This window comes from Myodes glareolus, chromosome 7 (assembly GCF_982192425.1).
Source record: "Myodes glareolus chromosome 7, mMyoGla1.1, whole genome shotgun sequence".
NCBI lineage: Eukaryota > Metazoa > Chordata > Mammalia > Rodentia > Cricetidae > Myodes > Myodes glareolus.
In genome coordinates, this window is record NC_142032.1 from 89694507 (window position 1) to 89714212 (window position 19706).

At 45.2% G+C, this 19706-nt stretch overlaps 1 protein-coding gene and 1 long non-coding RNA gene across 2 annotated transcripts in view; one reads left to right on the plus strand and one right to left on the minus strand.

The window, feature by feature from the left end:
• Positions 1 to 2621, minus strand: part of Insc (INSC spindle orientation adaptor protein) — a 109842-nt gene extending 107221 nt beyond the window's left edge. The window contains exon 1 of the mRNA XM_048460330.3: positions 2193 to 2621. Within this exon, the coding sequence (XP_048316287.1) occupies positions 2193 to 2471 (279 nt within the window). The 5' untranslated portion in view covers positions 2472 to 2621. The remainder of the gene's footprint in view (positions 1 to 2192) is intronic.
• Positions 271 to 16962, plus strand: LOC125417074 (uncharacterized). Its single transcript, XR_007237042.3, has 3 exons — positions 271 to 792; positions 10348 to 10650; positions 16457 to 16962. It is a non-coding gene; the product is annotated as an uncharacterized LOC125417074 (long non-coding RNA).
• Positions 16963 to 19706: the final 2744 nt, after the last annotated feature.

Genomic DNA, 19706 nt, shown 5'->3' on the forward strand with positions numbered 1-19706 from the left:
CCAATTCATTCTAGACAATCCCCATTGTCTGAACCAACACAGAGATAGCTATTATCTCCACGAGCCACTAGGAAGAAAAGCCCCAAGACATGGTTACCAATCAGAGCTCAAGCACAGAAGTCACAACTGAGACATATAGATTAAAAATTAGATGACAGATCTCCAAAGGGGGATGTTAAAAAAAAAAGAAAAAGAGAAAGAGAGAGAGAATGTCCAAATAATGTGGTTTCAATCTTCAAAGACCAACAGAATTATTGATTGGTGGTTATTCTTTTATTATTAATATTATTATCATTGTACTTATTCTCGTTTCTTCTATAAAGTGTAAGAAAATTTACAGCTAAAGATGTAGTCTCTGCTGTTGTTAAAGTAGAAACCAGAGCTCAACTGATGACTGTTTCTAACTTAGCAGAATGGAGCGGTAGGCTGTCCCGGGAGTTCCTAGACGTCAGAGTGAGAAGGGAACCATGAAAGGGAAAATGCTGCCTTCTCTCTGCAGAAAGCCTGCTGAGCTAACCACAGCCAGCCTTTGTTTATCCATCTCTCAGGGTCGGATCTAGGACTGGACCAAAGGAAAGACAGGCCCTAGTGGACCGCTCTGGAAATGGTTAAGCCAGGATCCTCTCAGCAGACTGAAAGGGCAGCGTTTAGCCAAATCACAAACTCAAAACCTTCCCTAACTTCCCAACCAAAGAAGCACATTGAATCTGGACACAGGACAGAAGCCTATGGAGAAGAGAATGGCCAGGGAAGAAGGACTCTAGAAGTCATAATGAAGTAGTCACCGTAAATGTAAGTACCAGCCCCTGGCATTTGGGGGCAGTCGGTGTTCCAGGCACTGTTACTGGTCTCCCAGTGGTCTCCATGTAGCTGCTGAAGGAGAGGGAGGGGTGTGGAAAGGGCTGTCTTCCCAGCAGCTGCAGGCAGAGGGACTCAAACCCAAGAACAGAAAGAATGGGTGCAGGCCCATTCACCACCCCAGGCCTAGCTCAGCCCCACAGTCTCGCTGCACCCCTGCAGCAGGATGCACCTAAATCATGAACCTGAATCTGGGGCGAGCTACAGGTGCCAAGGTTCACGCACATCCTCGTCTAGCCCATTCACCTGGTAAGACGGGCCTTCTCCCCTCTAAAGGAGCAACTGCTGTGTTTCCAACCTGGACCTTAAGGCCAAACGGTGCTGTTCCATGGCTCAGCTCCGTGGACAGCCCTAGCGCAGATGAGATGGGATACCCAGTGGTGTCATGTCACCTCCTGCCTTAATCCCCAGAAGAAAAAACTCTCAATGCAAAGTATTCTCCTACGCAGGCCAGGTTTCTGAACCCATTTTTCATAGATTCCCAATGAAGGGTACAGGAAGCAAACTGGGCTAGAGGCAGATGCCAGGGTCAGTTCAAGGCTGTGTGATTTTGCTTGCACATTTACAACATGAATGCATGCTGCAGGCACGCCATTTGCCATGGGTGTGCAGTCTGTGTGCAGTGTGACTGCACTTAGTGTACATGAATGACTGTCCCCTGTCCCCCGTTCCCAACCCCTGCCTCTTCTCCTGGTTATGCAAGTGGAGTTCTAATCCTGGCCCCATGGAGAAAGGTCCATCACAATTCCATTCGCTCTTATGTCGAATGAGAGCTGTAAGCTCCAGTGTGGGCCAAAGCCCTGAGAAACCAAAGCTGCCTGACCTACGAGAAAGTCACCCAGTTTGAGGACAACAGCTGGGGACAAATCAGGTCACCCTAGAAAGTGTGAGTTCAGGTGTCTATTGCTCCTTATTCACCTTCTGCCTCCTGAGTTGCCTCTCACCCTCATCCATCACCCTCACTGGCAGGTTCCCTCACTCTAGACACCTCTCTGTCCCCTGTACAGAAGCACTTCACTTCCACAGGCACATGTTAGACCCACCTGTGTGCCACGGACACAGCAGCCACCTGTGAGCATGCTCCAGGCCCAACACACACACACACACATACACACACACACACTCACACAGACACTTGGGAGGACATGCTAGAAAATTCCACATGCTTGCATCCTGTGCTAGACACACTCCCTTCCACTGACACCCGCTCCTACTCAAAGCTCTCACACTGACACAGTCACACCTGCTTTCCTAGGGGACACAATTACGCCAGCAACCCCAGCCCCAGCCCCCGAATCCAGTCACAGGAGCTAGCCATCCCTCTTTTTACTTACTCTGAGCTTACAAGGCAGAAAGCGGGTGTTTGCAGGGGCCAGCGATGGGTGGCAGCTCCCAGCAGTTGAAACTCCAGTGGCCAGGCGCAAAGTGCCCGCGGGGGCCGGCGCCGCCGGAGGCTGTCTGCTGCCCCCACCCCCCAATCTCAGGCTCTTCCCTAGCGGTGCGCACCCCTCCAAACGTTTGTCCTGAGCCAAGCACCGTGGCCTGCGAGGCTCTGCCGGGGAGCGAGGGCTATTTTGGAGCCCCTGGCCACAGTGGAGACCGCGCGCTGTCATCTGTGGGAGCTCTGGAATGGGGACGCGGTCGGGTCTAATTAGAGACCCGGCTCACCCCTGGGCTGGGCCATCACCCGGAGCCACCAGAGCCGGCCAGGCGAGGGCGCCCACATATGTCCCGCATGCCAACATCTGGAGAGGGGAAAGGACTGTGCTGCCATGATCAGTTTCCTGGAACTGAAAGAAAACAAGGAGAGATTTGGGAGCAATTCACATCCCTGAGGAGGGCAGGCACAACCCCGCTGAGCAGCCCCAAACGCCAGGAATGCGACTGAGTTTGTCCACTGCAGGTGCTTCCCTTTGGAAACTCAGTTACCCACTTAAGTCACCCTCCACATGACAAACCTGCCAAAAATGACAGGGGGTGTTGATGAGATGCTTCCCTACCTTACCCTCACCCCCGGGCTCCATGTCAGATGGCTAAGTCCACAGAAGTCTGGTACAGGCCCAAAAGCTCTGGAATGCTACATTTTCAGACTGAAAGGAAGCTTCTAGTTTATTCCATCCATTACCTTTCACCCTGGTAAGAAACTCCAGGGCCTGAGGAGCTTCTACTTCATAGATTGCCAAGAAGAGACATTTGTCCACCACCTGGGCCCATGGTAGGAGGCTTGCAGGTTTGCACATATTATATCTTCGGGGAGAGCAGGTTAAGCACCACTTTTATAATCCTGTGTCCCGGATCCCTGCCTTAATGCTAAACACTCCTATTCCTTGTTTCAAGCTCTGGCTGGCACAGCTGGTGCCTGGCCTTGGGCATACCACTACTTTGATATCAAATCACCAACCTTGTCTCTTTGGGGACTTAGAACTATGCAGGTGGCTCAGCCACTGCCAGGACAAGCCAGTGTCAACCCCAGCCTGCTTCCATCCAGGCAGCAGGACTTTGCCCCTTGGGTCTGCTTCCTTCCCTCAAGCAGAACCGGAACCTCTAGGGGACATTGACTGGGTGGATATTACATCACACCGTCCTCAGGTGGGAAGTCTGTAGAATCTCCCCATGTACCCCCAGTGGGTTAAAGTGTAAGCAGATAACCGGGACTCTGTCCGCCCTCTACCACTCCCTAGCTGTATCTTAGTCACGGCATCCAACTGCTCTGATTATATATATATATATATATATATATATATATATATATATATATATATGAATCATAATCAGATCTTCCTGCTCATTAGGCTTGAAAAGTCTGAAAGTTCAGGGCTGTGAAGTGACCAGGAAGGCTAAGATGGTTTATAGCATGTCAGAAGTGAGGCTTAGATCTTAAACAGCATCCCTGTTAGCAAGAGGCCTCAGAAGGCTTCTATTCTGAGTCCAGTCTTGTACCTATACTTGAGAGTAAGAAGAATCACTTAGTTTGCTATATGTACTCTTTAGGAACTTGTGGTTAAAACTTCAACCTAATATATACACATGCACACCATATACACACACATAAGCACATATACATATATGCACACACCACACACATACAGACACAAACACTTACATACACACATATATACACAAAGATACATATGCACGTATGTATATACACATGCAGACCCATAAACACACACAAACAAAAACATACATATATATACACAAAGACAGAGACACCCAAACACCCACATATGCACAAATACAAACACCCACAAATACACATAAATATATATAATGTACAAACACATGTGTAAATGTATACAGGAATACACAAAAGTGTACACATAGGCACACATAATACATACACACATGTGTATACCTACATAGACACACATGCATGAACACACATGTATGTACACAAATGCATATATGTAAACAAGTCAATGTATGCATTCAAATACAGATACCTACAACACAGCACAGCCTTCTGGACTCCTGGGCTCCCCATAAGCCCCAGTTGCCTGGACCCTCTTGAGTGGATTCGCCATCCCCTGGGGGCCGCCTCATGGTTACAGTCTGAACTGTAGTGATTCAGGTATCCTTACAGAGGCCCCTGAGAGCAGCTCCGTTCTCTCCACCCATCCTTCTGGGCCATGACTGATGAGACCTTCAAGGCTAATCAGGACCAAGGCTGCCTCCGGAGCTCAGAGTTAAAATACCCTCCCTTGTGCCCCCTCCCCTCTGCTTGCTTGGCTTCCACAGCGCTGGCCTGCTTAATTCTTAATGGAAATTCCATCCCCTTTGCAGGCTCTAGCTGGCTCAGGGGACCCGGGCAAGAGCCAACAGTAAACCCCACCCAGGGAGAAGGGGATCTGCCTGGCTATATAAACACATACAAATGTTCACAAACACGCAGACAGAGACGGTCACAAAAGCAATCCTCTCCACACATTGAAGGAGTGTAAAAGACCAGTTACTAAGGTTATACACCTTACTTGGGGCTTTCGCCTCTCTAAGCCTCCTACCAGCACTAAGTTCAGTATCATCCCCATTCTACATGCAAAGAAACTGAGGCAGGGAATCAGGTCGCTCGTGTGAGGCCTCCGGTAATCCGTCCCACACACGAACACCAGGAACTGTGCACAGAGACGCATGTTCACTGTTCACGCGTTTGGCAACTGTAGTAACTTTCGGCAGATGTCACTCCCACTACACAGACAGGGACTACAGGAGGCCTCACAGTTAGTGATATAAAGGGTGTTGTGGCATGGATGTGAAATTTCACCCACAGGGTCTTGTGTCTCCGGCTTGGTGCTGTCTTGGGAGGCTGTGGAGCTGTACGTGGTAGGTTATTGGGGGACAAGACCTAAGGGCTAGAGTCCAGCCCCTCATTTAGCAGTTTAAGTGCTCTGGCCCTCTGCTTCCTGGTCTATAGGGAATCCTGGCCTCCCTTGCTCCTCAACGCCTTCCTCACCATGGTAGACTGTGCCCTCAAATCATGAGGCAAAACAAGTATCTCTCCCCTTGAGGTGCTTCGTGTTGGGGTTTGTGGTGACAATGACAAGGAGAGTAACTAAAAGAGAGGCACAGAGATGTTCAAGGGAGCCCACAGAGGTGCACAGCAGACACACGGTAAGGAGACAGACTCACACACTCTAGGTATAATTACAAATAGCTTATGGCACTTAACCAATTAGGAATCTGGGATTGCTGCAGCAGGCAGATGTCCACTCCAGCCTGACAGCAGGTCCCTTCCTCTCAAAGGGTCTAGGCTCCATCCACCAGTCTCACATATTGCTATCATGTTTCTTCTAGAAGCACAGGTTCACACCCAAATGGATGAAAGGCTTAAGGCTTACAATCCACTCAACCAGGGCCATAGTCACCCCCAGGCTCCATCTGAGCCCAGATTCTTGGTCTCTGAGAGAAGGCCCAGCACTACCACATCTTTTTGATTCAGTCACAGAGCACATGCCAATGAGCCCTCGAAGAATCTGAGTGAGTACTGCCCACGGGCTGCTTAAAGAGTTTCCCACCCCCACAGCGTGAGTTCTGCTCTCCAGACCTAGACAAGGCTGGAGGAAGCCCATGGGCCTTCATAGCATGGCAGTGGAGCATATTAACATCATTTCAAACAGAGCCATGCTTCAAAGAGATGGTCGAAAGGAGCGGCGGCTCAGCAATGACACCAGCAACCTGAGAAGTCCTACGCCTGAATGACTGAGAAGACATCTACAGAAAGAAGGCAAGATCAGTGGTGTTCAGCTGCTCAGGACCTCAGGCATTGCCAGAAGGTTCCCTGCCACACTAGTAGCATCTACAAGCTGGGCAAGAGATGAGCATCCTCCCAAGCCCTACTAAAAGAACATGCCCGGGGGTTGGGGGGGAAGCTGGTGAGATGGCTCAGCACTGGATGTTCTTCCAGAGGTCCTGAGTTCAATTCCCAGCAACCACATGGTGGCTTACAGCCATCTATAATGGGATCTGGTGCCCTCTTCTGGCCTGCAAGTGTATATGCAGATAGAGCACAGTATACATAAAATAAATCTTAAAAAAATAGATAAATAAAATTTTAAAAAATAAATTAATAAATAAAAGAACTCATACATATAAAATATATCTTAAAATTATTTTTTAAAAAGAGCACGCCCAGATCGGCCTGAGGATGGCTTTGTATGGCAGCCTGGAGAGAGGGCTTTGTAACCCTCAGTATCATCTGTCTAGTTACACCAATCAAAGATCTAAACAAGCATCTGAAGGGACAAAGGGTCATTTGGGCGCCTAGTGTGAAGGGATGCAGCTTAGCGTGGTACAGAAGGCTTGCTAGAGGATTCTTGTTCACTGTGGAGGGAGCTTGCAGCACGGAAGAAGCTGGTCCATGGTGCCAGCAGTGTGCATTTGGCGTTCTTCATCGCCTCACATCTTCATAGGGAAGAAAGCGGACAGGCCCACCACTTGTAACCTTCTTCCAGTGAGGCGCCCTAAAAGTTCCACAATCTTCCAGAACAATGACACCAGCTGGAGGCCAAGTATCCATGAAACCTTTCACATTCAAAACACAACACCCCCACAATCAGATCAGGAAGTGCAGAAATGCAGGCGATGGCTCTAGGAATGGCAGACTCCGCCCAGTAATTGACATTTCTAAGGAATTCATTTGGAGAATATACTTAAGATCCACTGCCTTCAAGAATAAGAGAAAGTCAGGGGTCAGCTCAGGTCCAATCTAAATCTCCAACCTAACTCCTACTCCGAGAATCCAGTTTTGAGGGCGGTTAGCCCTTTCTCTTACCCAGCCACCTTGCCAGCTTCTGTGTCACCCCTGATGACTGTTGTTTGATTTTCCCGGGCCCCCCACTGGCCTCTGTTTCAGCACACCTCATGACGGAATCCTGTCTTCAACCCTGTCTTCCATCAGCACAGAGGTTATCAAGATGAGGCCCCTGCACTGAAATAGCCTGGTCCAGACAAGACTTTCATTACTGGCAGTAGAGTTAGAAGGTTATGGTGGCGGCGGCAGCTGAGCTGACAGCTTGGCCCACATTGAGAAGAAATGGAACAGGGTCCTGTTACTTGGTTGCAATATCCTGTCCTGAATCTCTCCTGTATCCCTGAGACACACACATACACAGAGAGAGAAAGATGCTTCTTAGCATCCAGGAGGGACAGATACCCACGGAGGACAGGGAGACATGCATTTGGACAGAGAGTCCCAGACAGGCTAGAATGGGCACATTGATACCAAGGAAATCTGGTCCCTTCTTGGAATTCCTAATCTCATTAATAAAAAGAATTTAAAAATGAACTCAATAGAAGCTTGGGACATTTTTTTTTCTTTTTACAGTTTAAAAGAAAGAAGAAGAGAAACAAACAAACAGTCTGTAAACCTCATCAGCTTCTCAGAGAGGAATGCAAGAGAGAAGGAAAAGAGCCAGTCATTTGCATGGAGTCTGCCACCCAGCCCCAGGCAGCCATGTTGGGAGAAGGCATTAGAGAAAGACTAAGGAAACCCAGAGTATCAGAAAAGGCATACTTAGGTTCCGGCCAACATCTGAAACAAAGAGATAGAAAAACTTAAAGGTTTATTCAGAAAGGTGGACAGACCAGCCAAGCATCATGGCTATGCTGTGGAGACAGTGTTGGGAGACAGGAATCCTGGGAAGGAAAATATACTATCTCATTAAAAGAATAATTATTCCTCCTATCTCTTCAGCCTGGCCTGAAGTGACCCCACCTTCCTGAGAGGTGGTCCCTTGACCAGGTCACTAACCCTCCTGTCCTTTAATTAGAATGGAGAGATGAGAAGATCCTCTGAAGTCTCCATCCCCAGTGTTACAATTCTGAAACTAGTGAATGACAACAGAAATAAACAGGAAGGGACATAACTGCTCTTAGGGGGTGGAAGAGGAGAAGGTTTACTGCAGATAAAAAGGAACACGTATTAAGAGGCAGGGACATACCGGAGCGTCCTGAGTTTCTACGACTCCCACTGGGCTGGGCCATGTGGGCTGGGGCTAAAGGAAGAAAAGAGAGAGGGGAACCAGGTGCAGCAGCTCAGAGAGCAGCAGAATAAAGGGGGCAGGTAACCAACATGTCTGGACTGTATAAGGAAGAGTAGCCCAGCCCCCCAGACTGGAGAGTTTGGGGTGGGTGGGCCAGAAGGATCCTGTAACAGGCAGGGGCTGAAGGGTGCTAGGAGAACCCGGTGGCCAGGTCTGTTTTGATATGCCTTCTCGTGGACATCCCCTCTCCTAGACTACTTTGTTGTAGGTGATCCTGGTGCTAATGGGTTTTCAATCTTTCTGCGTGTGCCCACTCTCTCTCCTCTCTCTCCCCCCCACTCCTTCCCTTCCTCTTTCCACTCTCTCCCTCCCTTCCTCTCTCCCTTTCTGCCCCATCCTTCCCTCCCCCTCCACATGGTTTAACCTCCTGCCAGGATTTCACATTCTTAGCTTGAACTTGGCCATGGTCGGAGCATTTATTTACACCACAGACCTGGACAAGTACTGTTTAGTCTCACTCTGTTCAGCTGTGGTTCGGAAAGCCTGGTATTAACCCCTCCCTGGCTCCACAAGGGGTGTGCAGATATTGGTTTTCAAGCGCCCATGTGGTTCTGATGCAGGCTAACTTCGAGAGCCAAGGATCTACAAAGTCATTCAATCTCACAGGCTCCCTTTGACAGATAGGGAAACTGAGGCTTGGTGAGTGGAAATGTCTTGGTTAAGGTCACTGTGGCAGACCCTTTGTGTGATCAGGGCCATAGTGTTAATGGTGGCTCCTGAGTGTCAGATTTCATAGCTCTGGAGTGAGGCCTGAGAACCTCGTGTCTGAAGCAATGAAGGCCACTCTGAAAATCACATGGCAGAGTTGTGTGTTTGAGCGATCACTCACCATTTGGTATCATATCTGACATCAGGGCATGGAGGAGAGAAAATGAAAACGGCAGGCATTCTGGGGTCTTCTTTTCACTAACTGGCTGCCTGCAGTCAGAGGGTGAGAGCTAAAGTTCTGCTTTAGCAAGGCTTACGGGTAACCCTGCAGCCCACTAACCTCTGAGAGGCACTGCTGAAGCACGAGGGGCTGTGGTTTCTGCCTCATAAACCCTGGATCAAAGATAGTTCAGGTCAGAGAAGACAGACCCGTGGAGTGCAAGGCTAGCACATATAACCAATAATCCTCCTTCCTACCTAGATCTTTTAATCACGTGTTCTTGTGGCCACAGGCTAAGCAATGGCCAGGAATCTCAAGAAGCGCAGGAGCCGGCTAGCCTGGCATACACAGTGACAAACAATTACAGAGACCATAGCCCAAACAAGGCGGAAGCAAGGACGAGCACCCAAGGTTGCTCTCTGCCCTCTACATGTGTGCCATTGTGCATATGTGCCTGCACCCACACATACACACATACATGCATACGAACATATATACATACATGCACACATACATACATACATACATGGGCACACATCAGAGATTCGCAGTGTCTCACAAGTTTCAGTTTAGAACACTAAGACCATTCAAGTGTAAGAACATTCCCAAACAACTTGCTGCTTCAGAACACGGTGACTTCACTCCTACTGAACGACACTCAGCTTATCAAGTGTTAAGCAATGAAGACAAGGTCTTACGCCCATCATTTAGGATACAACTGTGACTGGGGCAAAGTCCTTGCTCGCAGACTTGTAGAGAACGATGTGGTGTACAGACAGGTGGGAACACAGAAGATTTACTGTGTCAACCACAGAAAGAAGAGCATGTGCAGATGGTTCTAGGTGTAGGGATGCTGGGAAAATCTGTGAGGTCTCCGCTCCAATGGATGTCAGTGAAATGGGAAGCAATAATATGGTGGGTGGAGGAGGTCAGCATGAGGAGACAGCAGGAGACGGAAGCAAATGGGAGCTCATGGCTACACGACAATGTGATTCCCAAGCAGCACTAAAGGCCTAATTAAGGCTCTTGGGCTCTGGAAATTTAAAATGAGATAATCAATATGGCTATGTGCTTATCTTCCAGCTTGAAGGCGCTTGGTCCATATGCTAAAATCTTCTCCAGCACATTCTGAAGGTGGACACAGCCCGCGACCGGTGAGACCCCGCGCTACCCTAAGTAGATGTGACTGGGAGAAAGTACCACCTGTTGAGCTGCCTTTGCTCTGAGTCCCTCCTGCCTACGTGTGGTCTGAGGTCCTGTTGCTGGCGTCTGCTACCTGTGTTGCTCTATCTCCTTCTAAATCTGGGCATTCAGAAATTCTTCCAGAATGTAAGCACGTATCCAACTGGTGAGACTGGGGCATGCCGGAACAACTTTACTACACAGGTAGGAATGTAAAATGGTGCCTTACCTATCAACCATTTGACTACAAAACTCCACTACCAGAAAAGGTAAAACCTGGTATCAGTTAGATATAAATTAATTAAGAGGGTCTTAGATTGTGTCCAATTGCATTTCCTAAAGGAATAAAAATGAATATTTTGGAAGAATTTTGCTCCACAAAAGATTATTACAAGTATTTTTTATGAATGTCTGGAAACAATTTCCATATTATAAGGGATTGATTAACTAAATGCTGGCACATTTATTTAATAAAATGTGAAATAGAAATTTTAAAAAATGGAACAGTAGAAGAATACAACAGAACAGAAAAAAAATGTACCCTGGGGAGGGGAGTGTCCTAGGTTCTTTCCTACTGCTAAACAGACTACTTCAACAAACTCAACCAAGGGAGAAAGGGTTGATTCTGGCTTGCGGTTTAAGGGCATGAGAATTCCTATGGGGAAATGGAGACAGCAGAAGGCTGCAGCAGCTGGTTACTTCCCGTCCACAGTGAGGACACAGCCATGGTTCAAGCCTCTGCTGTTCTCTCTATTTTCTCCACACACAGTCCAGGATCTGAGGCAGGGAATGGCACCACCCACAGAGAGCAGATCTTTCCCACATCTGTGAATGCCATTGAGATGATCTCCAAAGGCATTTCCAGAGTCCTATTTCCCAGGTGACTCTAGAGTCTGTCAAGTTGACAGTTAGCCCCAACCATCACAGGCAGATTTCAAAGAAGCAACTTTGATATGATCCATTTTATAAATATGTACATAAGATATTTAAAAAGAACTTCTTTCACACCCTTAAATGCTGCAAGGATGATTCTTTAGTTTTTTTTCATTATTTTATTTATAATTAACAAACAGTAATTGTATAAGTTCATGTTGTTTAGCAAAACAATCTGATATTCTGATGCATTTACACATGTGTAATGTCAAATCATGGTAACTAGTATGTCCAGCACTTGAAGTGTTTATTTCTTTATGGTATGGCATCCACACACACAAAGTACTGCTGCCAACTATGCCCACGATGTCACAGCAGTAGAATTCACCCCTCCATGTGACTGTAACTTACATTCTCGTCCAGCTTCTCTCTGTCCCCCTCTATGGTAGCCAGTGCCCTGCTCCTAACCTCATGAGATCAGCTCTTTGCAGACTCCGCAGGACTGGAGGCTTATGATACCCATCTTTCTAAATATGTCTATTCTCATTTCATATTGTGATCTCTAGATTCATCGATGTTGTCACAAATAACAAGATTTCCTACTTTTGTAACTAAATAGTATTCCCTTGTGCATGTGTACCTCTCTGTCTTCTCACGCTGACGGACGCTCAGGCTGGTTCCGGAGCTTTTCTGGAGGAGAAGTGCTGTAGTAGCAGAGGAACAAATCTTTCCAACATACTGACTTCACTTCCTCTGGGTATGCACCCAGCATTTGGGTTACTAGGACATCTCATGCTTCTCTTTCCAAGGAACCTCTGCACTCTTCTGCAGTGGTTGCACCAAGTTGCACCTTCCCCAGCAGTTACACAAAACTTTTAATGGAAGCTTTCTTTTTCCCTCTAATTTTTCAATTTTGTATATCAAATGTGTATTGCTTTAGCATTAGAAAACCGAATCTCTTTTTACTGAAAAGCAAACCGCAATGGCACTTCAATGCTGAATCCAGATTCTTTCACAAACAATTACTGGCCAGCTCCAACCAGGAGGTCACCAAGACTTCTGAATTCAAATAGTATCCTGACATAATAAGCCTTCATGAGAGACACTCGAGAGGACAAGCAGTCCTGTCAAAATGTAGGGACCTCACCCATTTCACTGATACATCCTCCCCCCCCCCCCCCGCATCCCTCACCTCTGCCCCAGACTTTGTCTTTTCAGAGAAATCAAGACTGAAATCTAGTGGTGAGGTCTCACCACTGCTGCCCTCTGCTTCAACGAATCCCTGGCTTCTCAGGCAAACCCTCCCAGAGAAGAGTAACCGCACAGCGCCCCTTTCCTCTGAAGAGTTCCACCTGCCATCAGCATCCTGAGCACGTTTAGAAGATAACAGCCTCTGGGGGGAGCACAGGTACTTCAAACTTCCGGAGTTAGGAAGATTGGAAGATGAAATTTGGAGACTTGTCTTCCACCCTCCAGGGAAGAGAAAATTCTGGTAAAGCAGAAGGAAGCGATGCTCAGTGTGCCCCCTGGTGGAAAATAGGCTGTAATTGAGGAGGAAGACTATTTTAAGAGGCCACCAACCCCCAAAACTTTCATTTTTTAAAAGTCCTCTCCTTGTGTCTTTTAAAAATCCACATATATCTCACATTAAATACAATTTCTCTACAATGGCATAATATTTGGATTGAAGTAAATCCTTGAATGTGTAAACATTAATATAACTGTTTTACCATTCTTATTTTTTGAAGTCAATAAAACATGCTTGAAAAATACGTTTTCCTGAGTCTCTGAAAAAAACTTAATTACTTGGTTCAGAGCTCCAATATCTGAAGAACAAAAAGTTCACACATTTGCCTTGAACTGAGGTTTGCACCCTTTCTTAACTGTAACTTGGGTGACAAAGACTTAGGGAGTTGGAACCAGGAAGGTGACCACAGATTGGTTTGGAGATGGCCCACAGCAATAGGGCCATGCTCTGAGCAAAGTCAGGCTCCTGGGAAGGCATGAAGCACGTTCCTGCAAATCCCTGCCAGTTTCTATACCCAGCTCACATAGAACATAGCTCCTCCTCCAGACAGCGTGGAGCATGGGAGGACAGGAAGGCAAAATCAACAGCTTCTGCCTGGAAGGAGTAGCCAGCCTGATAAGAAAGCCTGCATGTGACACAAAGGAAGGCTGAGCTAGCCCATGAAGAACTGGGTGATCCAAGTCCCGGATGTGACTTAAACGATAAGAATCTGGAGAAGAGCGCTTTTTTCTTTTTCTAGCCTCTTAAATGCTCTAATTTTTCAATATTTCTAATTTTCTAATATTTCAAGCAAAAGGGTTTCAGATATTTTCATTGTAAAGAAGTGGTCAGTGCTTGAGGATACAGGTATGTTTAACCAAATTGAAACATTATACAATATATTGGTGTATTAAAACATCACATGGTATTCCACTGATCTGTACAATTTTGTGTTTTGATGTATTAGTTTTACAATTAAAAAATAATAAGCATATATTCCAAATGTTCACCTTATCCTCTGCTCTCGTTCTTAGTGAGAACATTCATTAGATCTGTTTGTGTTTATTCTGATCTCAGTGGCTCCTATTCAAACTCTAGTAATGCTCACATCCAAGTATTCAGCATGGGTCTTTCAGAGCCATGGGTCACTTCAGCCCTTGCCAGTCCCTCAAGTTCATATGACTCTAGAGCTATCCTCCTGTTGAGGATGAGGCCGATATGCTGAACATTAAACATTTTTTGCATTAGCATCCTAATAGGAATTTGGAAAGCCCCTGTTGTGTACAGCCCTCCTAGAAGGGAAAGCCTGCTGCTTGCGGTGAAAGCTGGAAGAAGATGCTATCCTCACTAACTCAGCACACTGGAGATGAACACGGGTGTGGCCTTCACTCTCCCCTAGGGCTCTGCATCTTGAGTAGATAGCATGAGTGTTTACAAGGTGACAGTAGTATACACACCTCTTCTACAAATTTTTAAAGCAACTTCCCTAATTCTAAGAAAAATGTTACTGAAATATTATTGAATTTAGTTGCTGGATATTCAATATTTTTAAACTACCGAAGCTTTCCATCCATATATATATATAAAAGCCTTGTTTAGTTGTTGTTGAAACAAGGTCTCACTATGCATACCTGTCTGTCCTGGTACTCATTATATAGACCAAGTAGGCCTTGAAATCACAGAGATCTACCCACCTCTGCCTCCTGAGTGCTGGGATTAAAACCATGTACCACCACACCTGACAATTTAGCTATTTTTAATGCCTCTTAGTAAAATATAATGTTGTTTTTAAAATTCAATCATTTGATTTCACCAATAAACAATCAGAAGTCAGATGCTGGGGTCAAAGCCTACTGTTTCAGAGAGGCAGAGAAAGCACCCAGCTGACCTTCCTCCTTCGCTGTCTCAAATAAATCTCCTCAACTTAATGTCCCTCCCTTTTACTTCCTGTGAGACTATGTGTCCTCCTGACTCCCTCTTACTATCTATGTTTTTTTTTCTTGTAAATTCGCTTCCTGTCAATTGGTTACTTGATCCACCTCCTGACCTATGGTCGACTTTATTATCCTGTTTAAAATATTCAAGCAGAAAGCTCTAGGATTAAAGGTGTGTGCTAGGGTTGAGCCACACCACGCTAGAAACAGTTTTTCCCAATAAATAATGCCATCTCTAGATTTATAGTGTGATCAAATATCCTACAACAATATAATAATCTTATCAACACAGATAATACACATGTCTTGTCTGATTTACTCTTAGACTCACTACATTTTATGTTTATATGCAGTCTATGTGATTCAATTCAATACTATATTTTCAAATACATTGACACACACCGGTCAATATGAGTTCATTGATCCCAGAGCCAGTCATTTTTTAAAATACTCTTAATAATTCCAATATTTTACTTACATATTCTTTAGAGAGCCTGTGCACATAGTTATAGAAGTGTTTGCCCAGCTTTAAATCTCCTTTTCCCTGGCTTTGTTATTTGATGAGAACCTCTGAGCTCCTGACAGAGCAGTGCTGACTGCGGATCAGCAAGGCTGCGGGCTGTGATAGGAGCAGTGCTCAGAGGAAAACAATGTTGACGATTCCAGCCTGGGCAAGAAGAAATACTCAAACCAATAACAAATCTTCCACTAAGAAACAGGGGAAAGGAGAGCTAAACTCAAAAAAAAAGCAAGAAGAAAGAAAACACACTTGAATGGAAAGCAATAAAATGGAGAAACAGGAAAAATAGAAAAATTAGTGAAGCCAAAACTTGATTATTTGAAAGATGAATAAAAACAATTTACCTAGACTGACTGAGAAAAAATATATGCAAATTACTTAATTAAAGAAGAAACAGTACAAAAATAAAAAAAAATACATCACATGAAGAATGCTACCAAATTAGAAAAGGCCAGGGAATGGGTCTTCTCATCCTGCCAAGAAAGGTAGACTAAATCTCCCCTCCACAGGAAAATCTTCAGGCCTCTTGTACTCAGCAGCTAACAGCAAGCACTGCTTCTAGGCTGATGTTCTCCAAGGACTAAGGGGAGACTGGGGATTGCCTGTGTGCTCTTTCTCAGGCTTCAGAGTTCAGGATTAACAGGATTCTGCTGTATCTTACAAATCCACAGTTCCCAATTCCCTTTAATTGTCTTTTAAAATGGTCATACCTTTTCATCTAAAGCAATAGCCTTTATTGCACCAAGATGTAAATCTGTTCCAGCTGTCTTACAGATACTTACAGGTTCCTGGAAAAAGTTCTGCTGCTGAATCAAAATCAGGTCTAAAAAAAAAAAAAAACCTAAGTCTCCAGAGCCCATTTTAACCCCACCCTGTTTCAAGCATATTTTGCAGGTCACTCCTGTTGTTTGGGCCAAGACCAACTTACAAAGTGCTCTCCAGACAGCACCAACACCTGCACCAGCTCCTGAGACTTCACCATTGGTACCAACTCTCTTGGATCAAGGACACCCACCAACTAAAATCTGGTTTTATCTGCTATTGTTCCCAATTATACACCTGAGCCTCACCTATACAACCAGGACTTCTCTGTCCCATTCTTTCTGGCAGTTATTGACTTCCCATGGCTAGCCCCATTCATAAGGCCAATAATAACAATATTTTTTTTTCTCCTAGTCACTTGCCTTCTCATCTCCCTCAAGAAACAGCGGTCTGACAACTCCAGGATGACAGTAAACCGAATATCGCTCCAGCCACACCTCTCGCTGAGCCCACCAACTCCCAGTTCTCCCCTCTCCCACATCACCCCATGCCTGCAGGAAGTAGCCACAATTGAGCCGATGCCCCTATATCCAAGACGTCTGGGATGTTTGGGTAAAAGCATCACCCCATCCCTGGCACCCATCTTTGGAGTGCCGATGGAGCAGGAAGCTTCAATTCAAGCCCCCTCCCCTGGAAGTTGCCTTGATCTGGACTCCACCTCTGGGAAGGTCCATAAAGCTCTGACCCCTCCCGAGGGAGAGTCAGGACCACTCCCACAGGCTAGTTAGGCTGTTGCTCAGAAAAGGAACACATGATCTCCGGGTTTTGCGTGGTCTCCCCTTCTCTCTCTCCCCTTGCTGTGCTTTCCCGGGCCACCGGGGAGCGCTGCATTAAACATGACCGTCTTTTATTCAATCTGATTTGGTCTGATTGGAATGATTTGTGTCAGCGAAGAGGGTCCTCCTAAGAAATATTCCTAATAGATAGCTTTATCTTAAATACAGAAAATCTTAAGGAACACACATGCATCTGAGCAAATGAACAGATTTAACAAGGCTGCAGAAAACAAGATCATTATACAAGATGAGTTGTATTTCTAGAAACAAGCAATAAGCAGCCAGAAATGAAATTGAGGAAGCAACTGAATTTAGTAAACTAAAAATAAATAAAAATACTTAGGGACAAATCTAACAAGAAATGCAAGACTTCAAGGCTAAAAAGTACAAAACATTAATGAAAGAACTGAAAAAAATAACAGCACTGAACATCCTTACATGTGAGACTGAAGCACCTGAAGGAGACGAACAGGCCGAAGAGATCCATTTAACAAGCTTTTGAAGGGTCAAGGGTATAGCATCTGCACCTCTCCGTTCTCATTAAAGCCACCTCAGCTGCATCATGGTGGGTACCGACAGCAGGAGAACAAAAGCAAGAAATCACATTCTATTTAGGAGGCCAAAGAGAAACTCTGCTCAGATTTTTAAAGCAATTTGCTCTTGCACAAACTAATCAGACCTCTACAAGTAGACATTTATTGCAACTAATCAGGTGCCTTAATGACTCAAGAACCTCATTTCTTAAAGGTTCCAGTGATACCACCACCCTGAGGAACAGATTTTCAAACCACGGCCTTTGAGGGTGTCTTGGTTATTTTCTTATTGCTTGCATAAAATACTGACCAATTTGGGAAGGAAAGGGTTTATTTTTGTTTACATGTTCCAATCATAGTCCATCGTGAAGGAAGCCAGGGCAGGAATTCAAGGCAGGAACCTGGAAGCCCAAACTGAAGCAGAGACTTACTGATCCCTCCCATCTCCCACCATCCTCCCTCCCCCGTGCTTGCTCAACCTTATACAGCCCAGGACCACCTACCCAGGCGTGGCACCACCTGCAGTGAACTGGGCCCTCCCACAACAATAACTAACCAAGAAAATGCCCAACAGATTTGCTTACAGGCAAACTGATGGAGGTTCCTTTTCTCAGATAACAAAAGCACACCCAACACAAGGGGGGTAAAGTAAATCCAAACCAAACCATCAAAAAAAAAAAAAAATCCTGTGCTCACAAATTGGAGACAGATAGACAGATACAACATAATCCCTATCAAAATTCTAACTGCTTCTTTTGCAGAAATAGGCAAAGTGACTCTATAATTAGTCTGACAACAGAATTCTGAATAGTTAAGAAAAACTTAAGAAGAAAGTTGGAGAATTTATACTTCCCTATTTGAAAGCTTACCACAACGTTACAATAATTAAAAATGCTCATTATTGATAAGCAACAAAACTTTTAACAGTAGGACAAAACTGTAAATTTGAACAACTGTGGTCTATTGGTTTTTCAGTGAAGTTCCCAGAACAATTTAATCTAGGAAAGAACCATCTGTTCAATAGGTGGTGCTGAGGTAAATGGATAGGCACAAGCAAAACGGATGAGTTTGTAGCCATACCTCTCACCAAGGACAAAACCAACCAGAAGTGCATCAGAGACCTAAATGTGAACGCCAAAACTATGGAAGTATTTCCAGAAACCATATGAGGCATCCTTAGAAGGAAATTTATAATTAGCATCGTGACAGACAGCGTTGCTTATTGCTGCATGACCAATTTCTCCAGCCAGTAGGGTCTGAAAACAACTTGTGTTTTTTGTTTTGTTTTGTTTTGTTTTTTTACATTCTGTGTGGGCCAGGAATTGGGGGAAGGTCTGCCTGGGTGACCCTTGCTCTGGGCCTGTCTTGAGGCTGCACTCATCTGGACATGACTCTAGAGGATCTGTTTGCAGCTTCATTGTACACACCATGAGGGACCTCAGCTCCTCGCTTTGTAGCTCTCTGATAGGATGCTTGTGTATTCTCACAAGTCAAGCCAGTAACCAAAGTAAGATAGGAATAAAGACACCGCAATCCCTTACAGCTTCTACCTGGATATCACACTTCACTTTCTCTACCACATTGTATCTGTTAGAAGCAAATTACTAAATAGAATTCACACTGACGTTTATCAGAAACTTTTGAGGTCTAACCTCTAAGGTTTCCTCTTGGGTTTCAAAAGAAAGATGCCACAATAGCAAAATAAACTAAAATCTGATGGTTAAGAAATCTATTCACAACATAGTCTTTCTATCCATGTCTCTTTATTGTTCTTTCTTCCTTGTTCTCTATTCTAATTCTTCTATCCGAACTGTCTATAATTTTTTTTAGCTCTAATTCTCTGCCTCAAGTCTAATTATCCTAATTGGAATAATTCTGTTGCATTCTTTTTCTTCTTCATTTTCCTGTCTCTGCTCATTTCTGGGACGCTTCTGCTCCAACTTCTGTTCCCGTTTCTTCCTCTCTTTGTTCTTACCCAGCCATGAAGACCCACAATATCTTGCAGGCATAGGTAACCAAGCAATCTATGTAAATAGACAAGGGAAGTGTATGGCCCTTGGAACATTAGCATTTTTGTCAGATGTTAGCAAGCTCTAAAGGCCTTTTGGATCTGAAGTTTACATCTTTGCTCTAAGCGGTTGAAACGAAAAAGAGACTCAAACCTCTAAATAATCAGGTCTGTGGGGCTTGATGCCTATCAGAGGCTCCAGCTCCAGCAGAGTCTTGTCTTCCTCCAGTATGTGGGTAGATGGTTAATCATTGTTCCTGAGAGGAAGACATAAGCAGTAAATCTCC